Source organism: Pan troglodytes, chromosome 8 (genome assembly GCF_028858775.2).
Source record: "Pan troglodytes isolate AG18354 chromosome 8, NHGRI_mPanTro3-v2.0_pri, whole genome shotgun sequence".
Lineage (NCBI taxonomy): Eukaryota > Metazoa > Chordata > Mammalia > Primates > Hominidae > Pan > Pan troglodytes.
In genome coordinates, this window is record NC_072406.2 from 89,396,914 (window position 1) to 89,421,864 (window position 24,951).

General features: G+C 41.0%; 1 protein-coding gene across 45 annotated transcripts in view; it reads right to left on the minus strand.

Annotated features, from left to right (window-relative positions):
- KCNMA1 (potassium calcium-activated channel subfamily M alpha 1) overlaps nucleotides 1-24,951 on the minus strand; it is a 764,605-nt gene that overhangs the window by 308,353 nt on the left and 431,301 nt on the right. For 44 of the 45 annotated variants that reach the window (XR_010146932.1, XR_010146930.1, XR_010146931.1 and 41 more), the window contains 2 exons: nucleotides 2,953-3,046; nucleotides 1,531-1,642 (listed from right to left, as the gene is read on the minus strand). Coding sequence is in view for 40 of the 45 variants with exons in the window: in XM_054659718.2 (XP_054515693.1) it covers nucleotides 1,531-1,642; nucleotides 2,953-3,046 (206 nt within the window). In the remaining 5 variants the exon portion in view is untranslated. Of the gene's footprint in view, nucleotides 1-1,530; nucleotides 1,643-2,952; nucleotides 3,047-24,951 lie in introns of those variants that run through there. The other variant, XM_054659727.2, reaches the window with a different exon arrangement.

Genomic DNA, 24,951 nt, shown 5'->3' on the forward strand with positions numbered 1-24,951 from the left:
GAAATCTTTTTAGGATATGGACACATACATATATATATATTCATGCACACGTGTATGTGCATATAATATAGAGATTACCACACATACTATATTAAGAAGATGCTTATTTTTAAAAAAATACCTGACACTAGGTATATAATAAATTCCCAGTGCTAGCAATGGCATCAAAATGGATTGCTAGCGGAAGCCTATCTTGACACAACATTTTTTAAGTTATCCATCAATGTCTGCACAAAAGAAAATACACATATTCTTTGAACCAGCAATTCCTCTTCCAGGAACCTGGAACTATTGATAGAAATAGAATTATACAAATATATGAATAACGGTGTTTATTAAACCATTGTTTCTAGCAGCAATAAAAGGAAAAGGAAAACATTCAGGTGGTCTATCATTAGGGTTATGGCTGAATATACTGCGATACAAACAAATTATGGAATTTTATGCAACTCTTACAAAATGAGTTATCACAGAGCTGACGGAATGTCCATCATGATTAGTTAGGAAGCCAAATTGTGGTGCAATGTAATTATTTGAAACAATTTCTTATACAAACACCACCATCTCTAAAACACTATTATGTGTGCACATGTGAAGGCCTGGGAACCGTGGGTGTCTAAAGGAGGAGGCAGTGATGGATGCAAGGGGAAAAGATGATGAATGCTTTCTTCACACATCTTTGTTTTCATTGATTACAACGCATGCATATTACTTTTTAAATAATTAAGCCAAAAATCCTAAAAATAAGGACAGAAGGAACCCACAAATAGTCCTCCAGGTTCTGTTTCGGCCTGCCTTCTTCCCTAGTAGACCCCATGACAGCAGGAATACTCTGAATTCAGGGAAAAAATGAAATCAGCGCAGCAATGAGAAACTTGAAGCTGTCTCTCTAAGCCCTGGGCTTCCATGACTATCCTCTGGTCAAGTTACTTTCTCCACTAAAGTGTTCTAGTCCTGGTCCAGGAGGTGCCCTGTACAGTACAGCCCAGCAGCACTCTCCCCTTAACACAGAAAGGGACCTCAGTCTCCTGTAAGGTGAGAGATGACTCAAGAAGCTTCATCTCTCCCTGCCCTTCAAAGAACCTTGTACCTATAAATAGACCATGCAGAACCCACTTTTTGGAAGCAGACCAAAGCTAACTTTGGCAGGCAGGCCTCTGGGGTACCTGAGCCAGCCACTCGGAAAGTTGGCCTTACCCCCATGGGCTTCTTAATCCAGTCCTGACTCTAAGTTCCTGAATGAAAAGTGACAGAACCATGAACATAAAGGCCCTGGCTGTGACAGTGATGACCACTAGGCTTTGACAATGATAAAACTGCACTACCTGAAGCGCAAACTGTGCAAACCCTTTGGGGCTAGTGCTCCAAAGAGAGCTGCCACCATCAACTTCTAAAACTCCAAGAGCCCGTTGTTCACATTAATACATACAACATTGTTTGTAGGGAGACAGCCCCCTCATCCACTGCAAATTCTGTCCTTCAGCCATGACTCAGGAACCAGGAAGGAGAAGGAAAGAGAGGCTGACTTACCAAGCCAACTTCTGTTTAAGTACACAGACACAAACACGGGGGGCACAGTGAAGAAATCCACTACAGAGTTCACTTCCAGCCAGAACCACAATTTATCGTTGGCTGCAATAAACTGGGGGAAAGAAGAAATAAGAAAGAGAAAAAACATGAGAAGCATGGTGCCGGCATCCAACGTACACTCTTTTGTCAAAGGGTAAGTTTTGAGTTTTCATAGGGGTAAGTTTTGAATTTTCATAGGGCCACCACGCCCGGCTAATTTTTGTATTTTTAATAAAGATGGGATTTCACCATGTTGGCCAGGCTGGTCTCGAGCTCCTGACATCAGGTGATCCACTCGCCTCAGCCTCCCAAAGTGCTGGGATTACAGGCATGAGTCACCGCACTCGGCCTATTTCTATTTAATTTTTAAGGTCTGGAGGGAGACGTTATGTCCTTCTCATATCTACACAAAGCACATGCTTTTATGATTGGACACACACGTTTTCTAGTGCCCCATAGAGAGCCCTATATAGACTAACTATATGCTATGCTAGTCTTAGAGAAAGATCAGGCAGTGTATTTTTCTGTGGTTCCCAACAGCTTCATAGGGAAGATTGGGTGATTTTACTTGTATTAGACTCACTCATGTAAATATAACTATAAATAAAGCACATATGTACGCATTCACACACACACACACACACACACACACAATTCTATCCATCTACTCTCCTCACCCTCCTTTCATTCATACTCACAACTGCTCTCTCAGGGCTCAGCTAAGTGAACACTGCTAAACATAATTTTAAGAGCTGAAGAGGTTTATTTCTATTTACTTTTGTTTTGTTTTATTTTTTTGAGATGGACTCTTACTCTGTTGCCCAGGCTGGAGTGCAGTGGCGTGATTTCAGCTCACTGCAACCTCTGCCTCCCAGGTTCAAGCAATTCTCCTGTCTCAGCCTCCTGAGTAGCTGGGATTACAGACGCCTGCCGCCACGCCTGGCTAACTTTTGTATTTTTAGTAGAGATGGGATTTCACCAGGTTGGTCAGGCTGGTCTTGAACTCCTGACCTCAGGTGATTCACCCGCCTCAGCCTCCCAAAGCTGGGATTACAGGCGTGAGCCACCACACCCAGCCTATTTCTATTTAATTTTTAAGGGAACAGGGCATTATGTGAATAGAGAGATGAGAAACAATCCACCAGTGGATACATCATCATTTTTCTTCAATCCCTATTTCTCCCCCTTGAAACAAAACTGATGTGAATTCCAGAAAATGCTTAGCTAAGGAGAGGGCTCTCTCCCAGACTGAAAATCAGAATGCGGGTGTGCTGTTTCTCCTGGAAATATCTTGACTGCGAGAGCAGAGGCTGAGGGAGACGATCCCTGGGTCCCAGACTGAAACACCCCATTGTGATACTGAACAATGTTGCACAAACTTACCCGCAAGCCAAAGTAGAGAAGGAAGAACACGTTGAAAGCCATGTCGATCTGTAATGTGAAATCTTTGTAGAAATTCTGGCAGGATTCTATTGGGCTATTAGACAGGAAGAAGAAAAAGCAAGAGGTAAATGACAGGTAGTATCATCCTGTCTCCCACGATGCTGAGAAGTGGTAGTGCTTAGGGTAGACGATGAAATGAATATTCATAAAAGAAAACATTTGGTCTTTCTGCCTCCTGGGATCATCAAGCAAGCATTGCCAAGGGGTCTTTCCATTCAACCATTCAGGAACTACTGTTCTTTTATTTATTGTTTTCGAAATTATTATATATCTATCATTTTTTATCATCATTCAGCAGTTGAACTAAGAATCTAAAGAGGATCATGCAGATACCCTGGAGGAAGGACAAGCAGGAGAGGCCTCCAAATTCCTTAATTTCATATTAACCCTTAAAGAACTTCTTTCTTTCTTTGAGAGGACACATACTAAAGCTAAAACACAGTTCCTCATGCCCTCCAACGCATTGGCAGTGGGGCCTGTTTTCAATTAAACACAGTGGTTGTGTTTTGGACCTTTTAAAAACCATTAGTTGATTAATAAATTCAGGACCCAGGAGCATCTCAAGAAAGCTAGAGAGGAGAGGATCCTGGGTGAGGTTCTGGCTAGATTAAGCACAGACTTTCTGTGCAGGACTTGGATCTGGGGAAAGAAGCATTGTCCGACCAGTCAAATTCAGACCATTAAACCAAAAGGTTGAAGCAGTACTCTAAGGGTTAATTTTTTTTTTTTTTTGGCATGCATGCTAATTGACTTGGTGTGTGTGTCGAGCAGCCAATGCAAACCCCTAGCACACTCTACTTCAAGAGTCGCCAGTTCAAAAGGGTACTACTATACAAACTGGTACAAGACTTCTGTGTGCTTTCCTGTGTCAAACTGATCAGAGGATCAGTGTGTGGAAAGTCCCAAGGTTTGGGCTGGGTGGGAAGTAGGAAAGCCTCATAAACACTCAAAGCTGTGAATGGAAATTCATATAGTATTCTGTGATCAGTAGGTAAATAGTAACACCCAGGCCAGGAACGTGAAGGTGAAGTGAGGTGAGGGAAAGGAGACAGAATACCAAGAGAAGCAAAACACTTTAGCTAAAGGGAAGCGACAGACCTCCTCCCTCCAGGAGAGGGCCAGCTTGAGAAATGGAAGATGAAGGATTTCCTAGTAGTGCCACTTTGGAAATCACTGTGTGCAATACCAGTTAGTATAGTTGCACTTCTGTAAGGACAATGCTTGGCTGTTCAACAGGCAGGAATCTGTGCAGTAGAGGAACTCGGGGCCCACTTAGAGGCAGGGTAAGTTAGTCTGTGGGAATCTCCGATCATGTTCCATGCACTGGATTTATCCATTCTTCATCTCTGCTACAAGTCAAACATGCCCTATGTCATCTCCCAAATCACGTGGAAAAATCTCCAGACAAGCATTAAGAGTAACCTTTATTTGCATTCACAAACTAGGTGGACTGAACAAAAAACAACACTGAAAAACAGTTCAAAAAAAAACAAAAAACAAAAAAAAAACGACAATTGCCAGGTTTTCACTAAGGTAGGGAATTGGGTAGAAAGACAGCATGGAATTTGGTTAGTCCAATGCTGAAAGGAGACACAAGCAAGGAAGCCAAACATCACAGCCTGCCATGGCTCTAGGCCTGCTCTCCTACACAGGTACTAATTTCGATGAAAAAAGGAAAATCCAGGCTACAGTGAATCGGTGATACTTCTGCAATTCTCAGGCCATGGGGGTGCTTGTTTTTGTTTCAAAAACAAGACCCAAAGGTCCATGGGTGTCAGAGTTCCCAGCCACTCTAGTTGCAGTGAAAAATGTACAGGAACTAGGTTGACCAGAAATCCTATAGACTCCAGGGTTGAAGAGACAATGCATCTCTGCAGGATACGTTACTAAAGAGTAAATGGTGTGTGTGTGTGTGTGTGTGTGTGTGTGTCAGAGAATAAGCAAGCAAGGATGGGGAGATCTGTAGGTAACTACTGTACTCAGGTGCTCACTTGTGCCAGCGGGGACTCACATAGCTGTGCATTATAAACTCATAGTCATCAAGATTGATGTATACGCAGTCAAGGGGAGAGAAAAAAGGGCTCGGTTTCCAAGACTATCATGGAAAACTGACTATTGTTTCACCAAGGCCAAAACCTTACAGTTGCCCTCACAGTCGTTATTGGTGGAGTTACTGGTGGCATATTTGGGGCCATCATGAGTTCCCTAGCTCCTATTAATCCCGTGGCCTCTGTGATTAATTTGGTGGTAACCTAGAAATACAGCTAATTGGAAAAGTATTTGCTAGGCTGTGGTAGAAAATGGAATAGTTGGGGGAGAGATGTGAGCTGAATGCCACAGAGGATACTTGGATTCAACATAAATGGAAACAGGTATTGAGAAGAGCATAAGGAATTGGCTGCAGTGACTTCTCCACTGTTTCTTACCTTCCTGGTCCTTTCTGTCATCCCTCCTCATAATGCTTATGTTCAATGGCCACAGTGAAAGGGCTTGAAGCTAGAGGACATGGGTGTTGAAAAACGCACCTTAACAACACCCCTGGTTTACAGGAAACCATGTTGAAGCCATACAAGACCTTTTCCTTTTCACTAATCCTTTCAAAAAATTTAGAACCGATTTCATCATGTTTCATTATCATTCCTTGCGTACTAGACTTGGAGCTGAAATACTAAAGGAAGTAAATGATGCCGCTGGCACGGGTGGCTCTTCCTCTGGCTGGAGCTGGCAGGTAATATGAGCACACCTCAATAATATGAGGGGGCAGGGGGCAGGCAGAGAAGCAGGAAACTCTGGGACAAAAGACCCATATAGGATGAGTGATCGGGCAATGTACTTTCTATCCCTTTTAGCTATTTCGTGCTTGCCACTACAGCCCCAGGAGAAATGTCCTGCCTGATTTTTTTCAAGTGGCAACAGAACTGTTTATCAGATCCCCTCTGAGATAAGTCCTCTGAGTGCCTGTAGTTTACGGACTCGCACAATCAGAGACCACAGAGTGGAGCTTCCAAATCCCCATTATTTCATTCCCCAAATGGAAACAACCCATGGAGAAGTTCAATGATCCTTTAAAAAAAGAATACATATTTCAACAACAAAAGAGTTGGCCATATCAACCAGGATTTATTTTCCTCCCAAAGAGACTTCATCTTAATGATTAATGCACATTATAGGATGGAGAATGAAATACAAACACCTCTCCCTTCTTGTGTAAAGTAGGAGGAGTTTCCTTGTCTAGATACACAGAAACTTCAAAAGCTAGCAAAGAAATTGTGCTTTAAAGAAAAAAAAACTACAAAGTAAAGTGACTCTGGATCACACACAGACTTAGATTTCCAGTCTGATGAGGCATATCCACCTCAGAAGGATTTACATGGGCATATGTTGCCAACAGGAAAAAAAAAAAAGTGGAGTTTTACGAACTGAAATAACACTAGTTCTGCCTCTGGTAGTAGAAAACTGACTTACCCTAAATTGCTACGGGTTAACTAACTTAACTTATATCCTCTTAATAATTAGAGGATATAAGATACTTGGTAAGTGGCAGTCTATTCATTTCTAGGCTCCCATAATCCATGAAACAAGTGTGATGCTAAAACCGCAGGCAAATTTAGCATGTTGACCACGACTCCATGACTGAGCACCTTCAAAAGAGCCTCAGTAAAGAGTTGATTCTTATGGAGTAAATGTTCAGTTGTAGGGTAGAGGTTGAAATACAAACTCCTATTTCCTCTTGGCCATCAAGTAAGTACATCCTCAGCATTTAGATGCCTCTACAGAGGAAAACGAGACTCACCCAAAGCGGGAAATGTTTCTCTTTCCTCATCTACTTAGTAATAGAATTTTCAAAAAGACTCTTGAGCAGGAAGATCCAAGAGACCTTCCCGAAGACTGACTTAAGAACTTATCTTTTCAGAGCACAAGGCAAGTGAGGGCTACCCAGGTTTTTTTTCAGAGGGCAGGAGCTCTAAGCACAAAATCTCACTGCTAGCAGTGGTTCCTCTGGGCATCTTCCTCATCTCCAAGAGGGAAGGATCACCCCCTCCTCACAGCCTCTAAACTTCCCTGGGTTTCCTGCAGTCTGTTTTCCCACCTCCCTGAATCTGGCTGCCAAACCCTGTGAAGCTACTTCTCCAGGGTAGTGGTTCTCAAACTTTGGCATGCAGTTGGAGGGCTTGTTAAAATCTTGCTGGGCTCCATCCCGTTTCTGATTTAGTAGGTTTGGGGTGGGGGCCCTAGATTTTGCATTTCTTACAGTTTCCCAGATAATGGGGATGCTGCTCATCTGGGAACACCGCTTTGAGACCTGCCACTCCCAAAAAACCTTTCTTGCAACTACACACTAATTTTAGGTGTTGCTGCTCGAGAAGCTTCCCATTCAGACCTGAACAGAGATGATTCAGTGTTTGAGCCAGCCCCCAGATAACCAGCTGCCTACCACTTAGCTAATTGCTGGGATCAAGGGGTTGAACAGACATTTTCTGTTTCAGATGCGAACAAGGGGGTGAAAAAATTAAAAAGATACAGGGAAGCAATTGCAATGCCACTGTGCAAGCTTCACCAGTGGACGTTCCAATTAACAATCAGAGAGTATCTGCTGAGCACATTTTAGATTAAGATTAAAAGGAAAAATGATGAAGTACAGATGGGGAGGGGTTACAGAAACCATCATTTACAAGGGATAAAGAAATGGTAAGTAGCTTAAGAATGACAACAACAATAACACACACCCAAGATGATTTACTAGGGACGGGACTGGCTGAGGAACAAGATATCATTTTGTGAAATAATTTCCAACGTTCAAATTCTCCTCACTCTTGTGGCTAGTCCCTTTTTAAATTGAATGGGGCCCTCTCAATTCCCACCAGGATTATGGACAGGCAGAGTTCAGGCCCACAGCACCACAGACATGAGTCAATGCAATAAGCCTAATGATTCTAGACTCTTTTCCTAGTCTCACCTCTGCAATGTTGCCAAATTAATTTAATTAAAAATGTCATTCATCCACCATCACGGTCCCTGCCTGTTTCATATAGTAACTCTAAGCCTGGCTAGGAAGAATTTCTAAAACCTAAACTCATCCTACATCTCTTACTTTATTTTCTACTATGTTTCAGTCCAAACCCTTGCCTTCATTATTTCATGAATGTGACCCGTGTATTCCCTAATTTTAAATCTATGCCTTCTCTGTGGCCTCTTCAACTGCTGATTACTCTTTGTGTTCAAACCTTGGGCAGTCTTCGAGGCCAACCTCAAGGCTTGATTCAGCAAACTACTTGTGCCCTCATTGACCTCTCCCATCTCTGAATTCCCATGCTACTGGGAGGAAAAAAATTCTAAACTGCCTCATTATGTTCATATTCAATTATTCTTCAATTCAATGTAATAATACCTGACAATTGTATAAAATTTACATATGCTATTGCATTTGGTCCTCACAAAATGGCAGAATAAAGTAGATATTGTACTATAATCCCCATTTTACAGACAGAGAAGCAGAGGCTCAGACATCCAACCAAGACCCTGCAGCTATGTGGTAGAGTTAGGATAGAGACCCACTAGCCTTGTGCCATACCACTTCCTCTCCAGATGGAGTGCAGCCTTCTTGGAGAGGAAGAGGAAGCATAAGACATAGTGTCTGCTATCTACAGAGCCTCGCCTGGGGCTCATGCAAAAATGATGGGGGTTGACTGATTCATAAATCCTTCATAGAGGAGGACAAACTGCCCTAGAAAATAACTGATGTGTCTGTTGGGTGGTCTAGGAAAATGCAGAGGAAGCAGATGTATTCAACCTGTACCTAACCCTAACCCTGCTCTGTAGAGACTGTCATGTGGGACACTAATAATCCCCAGAAGTCCTCTCTGGGACCCCGTGTGGGGTGGTGGTATCAGGAAGACTGATCCCATCGGCTGAGGGGAAGTTCTTCTGCTTATAGAGGAATAACTCCTAGTTATCCAACTGATTAAAGATGAATGACCCTTCAAGTGGCCCAATTTTCCCTCACCCTCTCCTATTCTAGGAGAACAAGGATGAAGATAATGAAAGCTGATAATACTTAGATATTCTGAAGACTCTTAATTATGAACTAGATGATTAATAAGCTTTGCATCCCATTTGATCCAATCAAAATAAATAAAAAAGATGACATCATATGGATATGGATTTTTATGGAATCTATCTATAACCAAGAGAGTAGGTCTAAGTGATTTGAAGCTTTCCTGGCTACCTCTGGATATCCTGGATAAACTGCCTACACTGGAATAAAAGCATCTAGCCAGCCAGAATATTATGAGACAGACTAATTTTAAAAGGAGGCAAGTCTTTGCAATGTACTTCAAATTAGAAACTGATATTATTATTCATAAAATTTAAGATCATAGAAAAATATTTTGTGAGCTAATAACAATAATGGATTTAGTGTGAATGACATGATATGAATTCATCATTGAGAAAGCAATAATATTTATATAGAACATTTTCTCCTGAATTTGGGACAACACCCCAAGACTGCCCTGAACCTGACAGGATCCAAGCTGAAAGCTTTATATTCTTTTGGTTTTCTTCATGCTGCCATTTTACTTATCTTATCAGAGCTGTGTACCTAAGAGTTTATCTTTCTAATATCAATTCTTCTCATGTTTACACTGGACGGGGCATGTGTGTTCAATAAGTTGTGTAGTTTTTAGTTTTACCAAACAGAATAAAGCCTCTTCACTTTATCCCAGACATCATGGAGTAGTTATCTTCTAAGATGTGGTCACCTTTGATGGGTCAGTTTGTGGTCAATCATCCATCAATAGTAATGATGATAACATCAAAATGGGCCCCCCTTTTTTAATCTTAAAACATTTTTCTTAGACCTTGAAATGGCTCTAATGTAAATAGAAAACAGTTTTTGTTACTCTGCAGTACTGATCGATTATGATCCCATGCCAGCTGGTTGTTTAACTGGCTTTACTGGGAAGTCATCAGTTATGGGTTTGTATCAACAGGACTATTAATCCTTTTGATGGCAGCAGGCTTCTAATTATAGCTCTGCTCAGTTGAAGAGATGTGATCCAATAGCCACAAATATATGTATTCCATGTTGAAATGAATTGGAGCATACCGGAAAGTAGTATAAAAACCCTCACAACTCTTTAGCATCCATATACACTCTGTATTCTTGAGCTTTGAGTAATATGGAGACTCCTGAAACAATGATAGCAGTTGACTTCAGAGCAGTTGTAAGGCTCAGGATGTCTACCTGAATAATTATTCCTAAGAGTAAAACATTCTTCTAGGAGACAAAGAAAATGACATAGATTGCTAACAGAGAGAATGCAATATGTCAATTCTTTATAAATTTCTCAATAAAACACACACAGATCATTTGCTTTCAAGAAACTCAGGTGGCGAGAACCCTCTTGTTTGTTATGAAGTTCTTTTAAGTTTTATCTAACAAGACTTCAATATTATATCTGAACTAAGAGTCTCCTTTCCCATCTTCATTCCGTATTTGTTATCCACGATAGACCTAGATAGGTATAGCAAAAGCAAAATACGGGCATTAAAAGTTGACCTCAAAAGTGGTTGGCAGCTAGGTAGTTTTAGAATTCAATGGAAGAGTTAAAGTTCCAGCCCTATCACCTCCTAGCTATAGGATCTTAAGCAAATAATTTGACCTCTTCAAGTCTTTGTTTTCTCTTCTGTAAACTGGGGATACGGTTACGAATTCCCAACGTTGTTCTAAGAATGAATCAGATGACTCGGCACTCAAAAGTGATAGTAATTTCCAAAACTAAGGTAATAATAATAGTGATAATAGTAACTGTTTGTAGAAAATGCCCCCAAAAGGCAATCATTCAACTGAACAAAAACTGATAGGATCAATTGTTTCTATTTTTTTCATTTGTATCTGCTTTACTGCCTCTTTATCTGGTGTTGCACTGTAATCCAAACGCCCAAACAGGCTGTGCATTGGGCTACTGTAAGATTTCACAAATGCCTAGTATAATTCTATAGAGTATTAAAGAAGAAAAAGTGAAAATTATATTTCCATGAAGGCAGCCACACAGTCTCATAAATGCTAAATAATTAGCCAAGATTTCTTGACAGAGAAAGCCATAAGTCACTTTAATGAGTGGCCACAGGAGTTTGTTATTCTCCTTTTTTCCTAGTTTTTTTTTAGAGATGACAGCTTTCCTTGCCTGGTTGGCTTAGCACGGATCTACATAAGAGGCAGAGATCTGAACCAGTCATATGTCTTATAAATATCTCTTGTAAGTTTTCTTCTCTAAGAGCACGTACTTTTTCACTGTTACACTCTTGGAATGATGTCCAAGACAACCTACCCACTAATGCTTGTTTTCTCCAGCTTATCTGCAGACTACAATTATTTCAATCACAGTTGTTACCAGAGTAGAATTAGTGTTCACATTTGCCAGCAACTTCTATGTAATAAATCAGAGCTAAGCTACTACATAAAACAGAGTCTTTCCAAACAAGTATTGCTTGATTTTAGTTTTCACTAAACTGTCTTAGGAATCATGACTGACCAATTCTACTCACTCGTTCCACTCCCTCCACTGATTCTAGCCATCCCTTTTTTTTAGGAAACCCTTATTTATCTAGAAAAGGAATGGGATGGAGTAGGTGATTCAAATAGCACTAAATGCATATGCACTTATGCACATATACCAGAAGACAGAGTGAAAGTTCTTCGAGGGCAGGGTCAATGAGCCATGTATAGGTATGGAGTGGTTCATGTGGGTGGGAACCCACACAACGTGTACACACAAACATCCCCAGCCTCCCAGCACAAATATATGCTCTCCATCCAACCCCAACCCCACTCTGGGACCACTCACAAAACAGGACAGCCTAGATGAGGTGATTAGAAATGGGGGAAAGGAAAGAGAAGAGAAGTCCCAGGTCTGAATGGAGAGCTGAGAATCTAGACACAAATGCTGGCATGGGGAATGGAACCTCTGACCCCTGGATCCATACTCCTCTCACATCTACAGGAATTTAGTCCTAGGGAAACAAGAATAGACTATTCATGTAACCACTACATTCTGCTTCCTATGCCTTTTTTTCTGGATATTAAAATTGCCACCTATGTGCTAGGAGGCTGATAAACAATAATCTATAACCAGGGATAGCCAACAACCCCTAGCCATTGGGGAGCAACAGCCTGGAGCTCACATTTCTGAAAGAGAGGGCATCCTAGAGAAAGTAGCTCAGGGTACAGTTTCAAGGCACTTCATATCAAGGCTTCCCAAATAAGAAGCCCTCATATTCATACAGGGGATGGCAGAGGCTCCTAAGAGAAAAGAAGAGCTCTCTATTTGCCAAAGGCTGGCCAATCAGGGCACGGTTGGGCAGGTAGGCTGGTACTCCCATAGCATAACAGACTGTCAAATCACTGTGGGACTTCTTTGGGCTGTTACTAGATGCAGACTTCAAAATTCTGTCTGAGCCTTCTCCAGATGTTTGCCTTGGACTCTTTGGGCCTCCCCTGGTCATCTCACCAGTCCCCTATTTAACTTATGCCTTATACTCCCTTTTCTTGCCCTCCTACCTGGCTTTGACATAGTCCTGTCATACCTGGATGGCATGACCCTGGCAATGGCACCTTGCTATGGGTCTACCTGTAAGGATTTGGAGTACAGAAGCTAAAACTATTGAATCGACAGCTAGAACCAGCCTGTTCTGAGTTCCGGACTGACAGTTGCGGATAATGAGATGCCTGAGACGTATCTCTTTCTTATTCTGAACCTTAGTATTTCAGCCAGTAGCCTAAGAGGTCTATTACAGTTCCAACTCTTGTACCTCTTGGCACATCTGCACTCAAGCAGAATGGCACACAAGCCCCTCAGCAGGGCACTCAAGGTCTACACTAACAAAGAGTACCAATGCTGAAGACTTGCTGATCCTGAATGTAGGAAGCCTGAGAACATCTGGAAAAAAAATAATTATGTTTAAAAAAGAGTTGTTCCATTTATCTGCTGCTTCACTTTGACGAACAGAAAACAATGTCACATAACATAGATAGTCACCACAAGGACACCAGCTTGTTTAAAGTTACACATGAATTTATATGTGATGCTGAAGGATAATTATAATGGCTTATATCTATTTCTAACATCTTGAAGTTTTGTTGTTGTTGTTGTTGTTGTTATTGTTGTTGTTGCTGAGGATTTTTTTTAAGAACACACAGAGAAAGACCTGGTAGAAGTCTTTCTGACATCTGGCATAGAAGACAATTATACCTTTATTGCACAAGGAAATAAAATAGCTGTGTCTTAGCTCCGTCTTTGGCTGACAGCTAAGGCCTGGAAGTTTTGTAAGTTTTCCTATTTAGGAGTTCTGTTGAGAGCCTAGCAGCCTCACGGCCAAAACGGAGTGTCTGAGATGCTGCTGATTAGAAGTCATGGGTCTGCTGAGTACAAGGCTAGAGTCACTCCTTAGGAATGTCATAAAGGACCTGGGCAGTAGAAACCAACACCACCATGGAAAATCAGACAGGATGAGTTACCTTTAAAACAAACTGTCATCATTAATAGGGAAAATGGCAATGACTTATTAACCCCTATGATTATACAATCATATCTTCAAGTATGCACACTTTTCATTTCCTTCTTGACAACTTCATGAAAGTAATGTCTCATCTCCTGGAACATTTCTTTTCCTTTTATTTTCTTTCCTTCTTGCTTCTAATTAACATTGAAAATCATTTATTTATCAAAATTAGGTTTCCCCTGCCCATGTTTCAGAAATAATAAATAGCTGGCTGAGTGTGGTGACTCAAGCCTGTAATCCCAGCACTTTGGGAGGCCGAGGCAGGTGGATCACTTGAAGTCAGGAGTTCGAGACCAGCCTGGCCAACATGGTGAAACCCCATCTCCACTGAAAATATAAAAATTAGCTGGGAGTGGTGGTGAACACCTATAGACCCAGCTACTCGGGAGGCTGAGGCAGGAGAATGGTTTGAACTCAGGTGGTAGAAGTTGCAGTGAGCCAAGATCATACCACTGCACTCCAGCCTGGGCAACGGAGTGAGACTGTCTCAAAAAAAGAAAAATAATAATAAATAGCTATTTCCACCATATCAATGACATCCACTAGATTTTTGGGTATAAATTTGGAAAGAAATATGATGAATTACCTGCTCAGTGGGGTGAAGTGTCTTTCTCCTTGCTTCCTCCTGCAGGCCCTTCTTTTAATTTTATTGTCCTATCTTTGAACTTCTCTAGAGATGTTATTCCTATCATTATAAAAACATCTCTGTGAGAGGCCTAGGATGGCCCCAGGAAGCCGATTTCTTAGGATTTTCTCTTCTGTCTCCGTGAATGGATCTCTGTATCCCCACTTTCTGTTGGGCTTCAGAAATCCTTTCATTTTATGAGGAATCACTGTGTTTTTCTGGGAAAGAGGAATGGGTCTCTGTACTGAAGAATCTCACAAAAGAGAATCAGATGTTTCCTTCGCCAAGCCCCCAGATGAAAGCGTTCATAAAGTGAGAATATGCCAACGTGCTGGGCAGGATCGCCTGCCTGCACAGGTCTGTACTGTAATTACATTTAAGCTCCTTTCAAAAAGCGAAATGCTCCCATTCAAAGGATCTTTTTACTGGTTACCAAAAGAACATGTTATGAAATTCTAAGCAAAGTCCATTTCAATATAATACATGGGATATGGTTAATAGAATAGGAGGAAAAAGGACTGTGGGAAGAGCTTCAATCTACTAAGCCCCCAGATTGTAGAAGACCAGATTTCATGAAGAAAACCTAAAAATAAGATAAGAAGCATTCAGCTTTGTTTCATTCTGACTGCTTAGTGCCTAGTCTCGGGCTAAGGGATGCTGACACGCTAGTATCATCAAGAATTCTCTAGGAATTGTTATTCCTACCCTAGGATTATCACAGCTTGGAATGCCTCGCCTTTCATTTTTCTCAGCTTACAACCAAGGCATGTCTAAAATGCAAAGTATCTATTTGAAATGACAAAAAAAGAAATCCAGTGAGAAAACAGATCCTGACAGTTGTGTTTTATAAAAGTCCATTCTGAGAATACAAGAAAGAAGTATACAAGTTTAAAAAAAATAAGGAAAAGAAAGCAGTTTTAAAGTAAGTCATTAGACAGCCCTAAGGCAAAAAAAAAATATTTCAAGGAGAGAAAATGATCACAATTTACTAATCAATGATGTTGAATGCAGTGCCAACATGCTTTAACAAATGCGATATTTCTTCCTAGTAGTACCATTTTATTTCTTTTAAAGTTGAATTAATAGTTTTACTAAACACTATGAAAACGATCAATAATTGCATTTCCTGAGGCATTTAGCCCAAGAAGTGCTTTTAAAAGGTATATCTTTTTATTTAGATATTTGTTAGATCTAAGCAAAATCAAATCAGGTAACATTATTCAGAAAGACATGAAAGGGTATCATCATCCTGGTCACTTGGTGCACACCTGGGTGGAGTCAGGAACATGTAGGACTGATGATCAGGTAGGTTGTTACTTGGAAAACTGGTCCTAGCTTCTAATTATTTGTCATTAGTCTTTGCTCAGCATAAACCTAAAAACGGGAGATTTATTTCTCTCTTTTCCAATGTCCTAGTCTTGAATTTTCAAGGGACATGGTGGCCTTTGTGATATCACAGCAAACTGAGGGCCCACAGGGATGATCCAGGAGAAGCCTCAGGCCCAGTGCTTCAGTGTATTGGAATGCTCGCTGCTTTAATTCATGCATGCGTCCAGTGCTCACCACATTCAGGGCCATCGGGGAAAGCACGTCAACATGCTTGGGCAGTGCAGGAAAAGAATCTGGTTAACCTGGAGGCGACAACTGAAAGGGGGAGGTTGCATCATGCAAATGAAAACCACAGCTTGGCCTTAGCTGCCATGCAGAAAGGACCTACATCAAAGAGTCTGCAGTGCGGCTCCTGGGTAAGAGTCGATATGAGAGAGGTGAGTTACTTCAGCAATGAGAGACACAGGCAGAAAAATGTTCAAACCACTCTAAACAGAACACTGTACAGAGCGCTGGCATTACACGCGAGAAGAGGCAGCTTTGGGGACGAGGAGGGGCGAGACAGAGGGAAGGTGAGGACAGAACTGGCCGTTACTCAGTGAAATGGCTTCCCTGGCCATCCTTTCATATGCATGTATTTTTATAATGTATTTCACTTCAACAAATAACCTCATGAGAGTTTTTAACATCAACCATAATTGTTAAGATGTTGTGAAAATTCAGGAGAAACAAGGCATCAGTTACATAAAGATACACACCATGGTTTCCTGTAGTTACAGTTCATTATAGAAGCAGAGCTGAAGCTGGTCAGATAAATAAGAGACAGTTAAGTGCCAACATCCTTAACACTTTGGTTACAGAGCTCATGATGACTCTCAAGGCGTAATGTAGTGTTGAAGGAACCCAACAGTCGTGAAACCTCGGGTGGTGCAAGGGTAGGGACTCTATGCATCTATACCCCTGAAAGCCATTTATAACCCTGAAGTTAACCACACTCTTAAGTGAAGCCAACTTTTCTTCATCTCAGCACGAATGACAGGTGAACAGTGAGCTCACCTCATACATATTGACCATTTAGCAGAACCCTAGTTATGAGCAAGACTCTCAAAGGTATTTCTTATCAAAAGCAATTCATCAGCAAAAAGCATATATATGTGATATATATATATATATTTCTTAACATTTCTCTTAAAGGAGTAATAATACTGTTTTAAATTCAGCAGAGATTCATCAAGCTTCGCTCTAATGTCAAGGCTACACTGGATATCTAAAAACTAGTTTCCTGTAAACTCCCTGCTTAATATAAGGCTTGTTATCATTTTTCTTGCCTCTTCTGCCTTTTATGATCTCTGGTACATTGAACACAACTCAAAAAATGGTACGGTCTAGTCCTAACTCACAATTCCTGCCTCCTAGTTCTGACAGGGGAAGAGCAAGCCCCGTGCTTATGAATTACTCCTTCTAAAATGTTCTCCAGGAGTTCAGCCTTCTGATTCCCTGCGTGTCTGATGGAAGCCTTGATAGGGAACTTAGATCCAGTGTGAATGAGCAGTGCACTGCCTCACCTTCCACACTCAGTGAGACCTTAACACACCCACTGAAACTTGAGCACCACCCAGAACATGGGAGTGAATGCAGGTAGAAGCAAAACACAGGATTCCTCCCGACACTACCTTCCTCATTCCTTGAGATGCAGCTGTTTCCACTTGATCACAATTTATTCTCTCTTATAGATTAAAAACTCAGAGGCTTAGTTGAATGACATCTTTTCAAAGGATTATCTTTTTGAACAAAAACATAATAGTCTGTACATTCATTCAACAAATGTCTCTGAGATTTTTTCTTTGGTGACAGGCACTATGCTGGTTTTGGAGACATATAATTCAATAAGACATGATTCTTGCTCTGGAGTAGTTTTCCATTTAGCAGAGAAGTCTACCCAGATTTTAATTTCTGGCAGCAGATATGCAAGAGCAGCTTGTTTAAAAATTCTACTGATTACATTGTATGACCTTGGATAAGATATTTAATCGTGCTGTGCCTCAGTGTCCTCATTTATAAAATGCAAATAATACCTACCTCCTGAGGTTGTTGAGAGAAATAAATGAGTTAGTAAACGTGAACTGCTTTGTTAGTGGCCAGCACATGATGGATGCTATGTCAGTGGTAGCTATTATGATCAGTAGTACTCAAATATAAGTAAGAAGCAAAGGACTCTGGAAGCAGAAGATCGCCTCTGCCTAACTTTTGCAGTAGGCCTTGAGTGAGGATTAGAAACTCATCAGGGTGAGAAGGCAGGGGAAGGGATGGAAGCAGACGGCTAAGCTTGGGCAGAGAGACAGAAGCACAGAGAACACAGTGCATTCTGGGAGTGGAAGGACACCTCATATAGAGCCTAAGTAGATTGTAAGGTTGGCAAGAAACAAGGCCAGACAGGAGACGGTGAAGCATCTGTGTGCCCTGGAAGCATGTCTGCTCTTTATCCTATAGGAAATAGGGAGCTGATAGAAGTTTATTTATTTTTTATTTTTATTAAATCTAGTTTTTGAGACAGAGTCTCACTCTGTCACCCAGGCTGGAGTGCAGTGGTGCGATCTTGGCTCTCTGCAACCTCTGCCTCCCAGGTTCAAGCGATTCTCCTGCCTCAGCCTCCCAAGTAGCTGGGACTACAGGCGCCTGCCACCATGGCTGGCTAATTTTTGTATTTTTGGTAGAGATGGGGTTTCACCATGTTGGCTAGGCTAGTCTCGAACTCCTGACCTCAGGTGATCCGCCTGTCTTGGCCTCCCAAAGTGCTGGGATTACAAGTGTGAGCCACCACGCCCAGCCTGATAGAAATTTAAATGCTGGAGAGTGGTACCATTATCTTGTCTTGTAGCAAGTTAATTCTGGGGACAATATAGAGTAGGAATTGGAAGCAGAAGGTTGTGAAGACAGAGGTCAATTAGTCAAATTAAATCCCCACAGAAAAAAGTAACCTATGCACATACTAAGATGAGCATCATTGTTGCCATATAATTACAGTATCTTAATATCCTGGGAAATACCCCTTCTTCAGGGCCTGCTGCTGTCAGAGTTCTTTAGGGAGAGGGGATTACGCCCACAGTATCACTGAAGCAATTTCCTAAACCACATGGTTCTCTCTCCTACCACGGCCCCCATGTCTATTGCAGGAATCTGTGTCATGAAGAAATGACAGCACATGTCTCTTAATCTTCTGGAAAAAAAAAAAAACCCACCCTAGTAAGAAGCTGTTCTTTCTGCTATTTGGAGAGCAGTCTCTAAATTATAGTTAGAATCGACATAAAATGAACATATTTCAGTACCTCAAATAGGGGTACCTGGACATAGTAGACACATGCCAACAATTATAGACAAATTACAGATAACAGATTATAGACAAATTGTATACATGTGATCACACCCAGGCACATAGAAAAATTACAGTGAACACTTCTGCTGCATCCACTATTAATTACCTAAAGAACTTGGTTAGTCATACCGTCAAGCCATCAACTTAACTGCCTTTTAAGTGTCCATCCAACCCTGTGCACAGTTAGGATTTCATGAGCATGTTGGACTGGTTTTCTCTCACAGAATCCTGACCTTTAGATTTAGATGTCCTTAGTTTCCAGAGGGCTGCCTGAAAGTATGAATTCTGGGGTGTGCAGGGGGTGGGGGGTGAGGCTTTCTTTTGGCAGGAGTTGACAAGAGGAAAGATGCCATTTTCAGGTAACGTGCTTTCTCTTTAAAAAGTGACCAAGTGTGTTTGATACCCACTTAGCTCAATTTTAACCGTGGTGGGAGCTCTGCACCCTATGTTGGTAAATCAGAAACAGGAAAGTTCTGTCTGTGTGCTGCTGTGACCATGCGGTCATATTTGTTTGGTGGATTTCCATTTGTTCCAAGTCCATTCTAGTTTGGAGTTTCCATGAAGCCAGGCCAAGTGTATAAATGCTAACACAGGGAAAAAGAACCCTCTATACATGGACTTACGGAGAAGACAATACACACTGAACTTGGAAAAGGAGCACAGGCTGAGATTCCCTAAAGTGGCAGCCACCTTGCTGCTCAGCAGACACTCAGGGAGGTGCTCCAGGCAGCATTTGCTCAGCAGGAAGGCATGCTGGGGAAGGACCTCATTTCAAAGGAGAGTAGAACAGGCCTAAGTGCTGGGATTACAGGCGTGAGGCACCGCACCCAGCCTGAAATTAGTATTATTTTAAAGTTCACGCATGTGACCTTATAAAAATGTTGGTGCTTATTTTTAAGTTATTTCTTTTTCTTTTTAAAATTTGGTTTCTCACAAGAAAATTTCATTGTGCTGATGGAAGAGTTCTGTATACTGACTGGAGAGGTAATAAAACAAATTTATGTGGGATAAAATGTCTTGGATCTATACAGCAAAAAAAAAAAAAAAGTGCTTGTAAAAACTGGCAAAACATCTGTACTTGAGTTTACAGCAGTACGCCAATATCAATTTCCTGGTTTTGATAACATACCATGCATGCCTATGTAGCATATAGCACTATCATGGGGAAAGCTTGGAAAGGATACAGAAACTCTGTCCTGTTTTTGCAACTTCTTGTGAATCTTAAACTATTTCAAAATGAAGTTCTAATTTTAAAAAACAGTTATTCTCCTGTTTGGTTTTACTGTAGCCAGACATCAGGCTAGTGGTCTATTTCTGGTGATATGCGCCTCTAAATGTCTACAGACTGATTTGTTTAACAAACATTTACTCAGCACCTGTTATAGGTATAATACTGCGTTCAATTCCAAAAGATATAAAAGAGGGATAAGAAACCACAGTGATACAAATCAACATTAACTATCTTAGTTCCTTTCTCAAAGGAGTGCTAATTGAGGCAAAGACATCATTTACCTACTGCACAAATTCTCAGAGACAATCCCCCAAGATAATCAGCTGTCAATAAATGTAGGTCGTTAATGTAATAAGCAAGCTTCTAGAATTAACCCACAGTAATCTCTTCAGGTAAGCAGATATCAGGTAACAAGCTGTGCTGAATAATGCAACTGATGTGATAATGACTCTCTTCCTTCACGTACAGTTGTGCAGGCTAAGCCATCCTTTTCCTTAGTTTTTCAGTCCCTGTTTTGTCCTTCCCAGAACTCAGTGCTCACCACACTGAGGAGCCAGCAAGTGATACCTGCTTAATGAAGGTGCAGGGTGACACTAAGAGCTACTTAGATTTTAAGAAACAACTGAAAAGGCTTCAAGAATGAATGTCTAATTGGTGGAATTTTAGGTACTTTGCAAGTTAGAAGAGATGTTTTGGAGTATAGGAGTATTTACAGCACCCTCAAACTCACCCAAGGATGGCCATCTACCACACTCTCTACTAAAATAAGTTGTCATGGGCAATTATATTGGAAGTAAAGTCAAGGCCAAATGAGGCAATAAGGATGGATCCTTAGAATGCCAAAGACTTTGCAAGGAACATATCAACAGTTTTTATCATTCTGAGAAGCTGCCTCTAACAGGAACAAAAAGAAAACAGAGAAATGTGCAAAGAATAAAATCTCCTGGAATTGAAGCCTCAGCAAATGAATATCCAGGAAGAGCCAATTCAATCCTTCCTGAAATAGAAGATGTGTCACTGCTGTTAACCTGACACCGTTATTACCTGCAAGTGGCTTGGGCTTTTAAGAAGTCTGGAAGTACCATCTTTTTCTTGCTGTTTAAAGGATAAACAACTGGAACAGCTCAATCTGGGAACAAATGAATTTTTCAAAGCATTCCCCAAAGAACTGGGAAACTCCTGCTATGAAGAAGGGTCCTATCCTAATCACAACAATTTTTAAAGAAGTTTTGTAACAGTGGAAGACAGAAGACTCCCAGAAATATTTGACATCTGTAAGAATGAACAGCAGCTAAGAATGGACGGGCTGCTGCATTCACTCCTCTGTTTCACACCCATGCTATTCCCTTGCAAGCTCTTACTCATCCACCTTTGAACACTCAACTCAGTGGCTGCCTCCTCCAGAAAGCCTCCCCTGATCCTCCTCCCACCCAGAGGTAACTGAACCTTTTTCTAGGCTTTTCTTCCTGGGTGCTTCTGTTGTGGCGCTCATCACTCATGAAGTGGTAATTTATTTGTTTGTGTATCTGTCTCCCTTCCCTGCTAGACTGTGAGCTCCTGAAGGGAGAGCCTTGGTGTTTTGTGTCTGGGTTCCCATCATCATGGTACCCGCAAAATAGGCCCTCAATACATGTTTAAGGAGGAGGAGAAAAATAAATGAATTGAGGGAGAAAATAGACAAACCTGGAGGAAACTGATTATAATTCAACAGTACCAAGATACTAGGGAAGTCCCATCTCCCAACATGGTTTCAAATGGCCCCATAATCCCATACCAATTCAGAACTTAAATTAGGCTGGGCGTGATGGCTCACACCTGTAATCCCAGCACTTTGGGAGGCTGAGGCGGGCAGATCACTTGAAGTCAGGAATCCGAGGCCAGTCTGGCCAACATAGTGAAACCTCATCTCTACTAGAATACAAAAATTAGCTGGGCATGGTGGCGGGTTCCTATAATCCCAGCTACTTGGGAGACTGAGTCAGGAGAATCACTTGAATCCATGAGGTGGAAGTTGCAGCAAGCCAAGATCACATCACTGCATTCCAGCCTGGGGGACACAGTGAGACTCCCTCTCAGGAAAAAAAAAGAAAGAAAGAAAAAAGAACTTAAATTATATGACAATTACATCAGTTACAATATTACTACAATCCCTAGAGGATGAGGTGCATTCAAAGGACTGATTTGTGTACTCTTCCCGTGTTCCAGGGGAGTTTCAGGTTATCTCACCTCATGTGTGCAAGAAGAAGAATGGGAATGACCTTGGAGGTAACAAGATTCACCACTCAGCAAAGCCATTTGACCTCACTAGCCATGAGAGGTCCAAGACCTGAGAAGGCTATGGGATAATTAAAATTCCACAGGAGAGTCTCCCCGAGGGCATTCCATTTCTGTGTCATTAGGCATCACAAAATCTAAATGCCTAAAACTAAAAAAAGTCATTCCTCTGAAACTAATGAGTATGCACTTTTCTCCTTCTATGAGGGTTATCTTCTATAACTGGGAAACCAAGATTGAAATGAAGTTGCCCCTGTATACATTATAAAATTAATCAGGGAAGAAGAAAGGGGAAAAATAAATTAATAAACCAAGCTTGAAGCACATTCAGCATTAAGCATGAGGTCAACTCATTCTCTGACCTGCTTCCTTGACATGGTTTGGTGCCTATTGTCCTAGAATCATGTAGACTCTGTGATAAGATGATAGTTCCCCTTAAGTGCTCTATAGATAACAACTTGAACATTAAGAAATGTTAAGCTTTCCCCGTGAGGTAGTCTTTCAGGTCCTGCATACCAGTGAAACTACTACATCAGCTGATCTGAATGAAAGACCCCACGGGTGACCCCAGGAAGGTCTGAGGAACACCACAAGAAGCTGACTCACCAAAGAACACAATTTCCACATTCTGATGATTTAATCCCCCTTCCCCTGATCAGTCAACAACCCCAATTTTCCAGCCCATCATGCTCCATGATGTTCTTAAAAACCACAGCCCAGAACTCCTCAGAAAGATGAATTTGAGGCTCTCCTCCCATCTCCTCCCTTGGTGCCCTGAGATAGTTAAACCCTTCTCTGCTGCAAACCTGCTGTCTCGGGGTAATGGGTCTGTTACTATGCAGTGGGCACACAAACTTATTGGTTCTATATCAGAAATAATACACAGAGGTGACTGAAGCCCCAGTTCGTTCTTCTCTCTTTGCTTCAAATGATATATTTTTTTGTGCTCTAGCTCAGGAAGCTGGACCCAAACTTGACACGAAGCATACTAGGAGCAAAGCTAAAAATCTAGAGATGTGTGCATATCAAATAGGAGGAAGTCAGCTCAGGTTTCTCTTGCTGATTCATTTCTCCAGGAAGTCAACCCAAGGAATCAAGTGTTCAAGCAACAATGGAAAAAGATGAATTAAAATCTCCACATAAGAATACATAGATGAAGAGGAGTGTGGGTGAGGATTTTAACCCAAAGGGTCTCCTTGGAGAGTAACTTATCTTACTGGATATAAGTCAACATGCTCTAATTTTTCCAGTAAGGCTGAATATATTTAAACCTTCAAAAAATATAGTAATTTTTAATGCAGTCTTAGATTGATGAAGGTGGTTCTTATAGTTTTTACTCCATGCTGCATATATGATGAAGATTCCATTAGGAAGTCCATCTGAACCAAGTATTTAAATCACTTAACATTAACTTTCCTTTGAATTTGTCCTCTCATATCAGCCTAGATTTTGATAACCTGCTCCTTCTAGTCATCACTCTCCCTAAATATAAAACCATTTTTTAAAAAATCAGGACGACTTTTTAAAAGTCTATGAAATTGTAAAAATTTGTAGAGTTATCACTAGCTTCTGAAGTGACACTCTCTGGGTAGGCAATTCTAAAAAGACTATTAGTAACTATATGAGCCAATAGTATAGAAGCAGTGATGTAAAACTGTATTATTTGTTTATTATGAGCAACAGAATAATGGAACGAATTAATGCACCAATCTCGCTCTAATGAATCTATGGACAACATGACAGTATGGTGTGAACAGAACAAAATAAAACCATTGAGTGGGTCCATTTGCAAATAAGCCCATTTCCCCATAAGGCGAGAGAACCTTTGTTTAATTTAAAGCTTAAGAACAATCTCTTTACATACAAAATACTTTTTCTCAGTAAAAAAATTATAAGTGCTAAGACAATTAATACAGCATCACCATTTTTAAAACTGAAAAAAAGAGGTTTAATTAATCTTATTGTGTTCTAACTCACTGTTAAATCAATAAAAGAGTTTGAAAAAAATGTGTCAACCTGACGTTGGATTCATTGTTTTTCTATTTAGTAGATATGTTTAAGAAATCATTGAGGGGTGTTGTGGAGCTTAAATGAGTTAAAACAGGACAAGGGCTTAGACAGTCACTGGCACTGATTAAGGGCTCATTGACTGTTACCTGTTGTCAAATGTAAAGTCATGCGCCAAACTTCTATCTGCTCTTGGTTTTTCATCTAACTGGGAACTGGACCTCTTGCCTCTACATAAGTTTCCTACCACCCATATTACTCTCTCTCTTTCCCACTGAGCTCTAACCATACTCATCTTCTTTCTGTTTCTTCAACTGTCCAAGTTTTTGGCCATCTCCACTGGAATGCAAGGCCCATAAAAGCAGAAAACATGTGTGTTTTGTTCATTGTTTCACCAAAACCTACACAAGTGCCTGACACAGACTAAGTACTCAATAAACTTTGCTAAACAAGTAAATAAATAAATGGAGAGCCAAAGGAAGGAATAAAGGGAGGCAGGGAGGGAAGGGGGGGCGGGTCTTAGTTCAATCTCCCTAA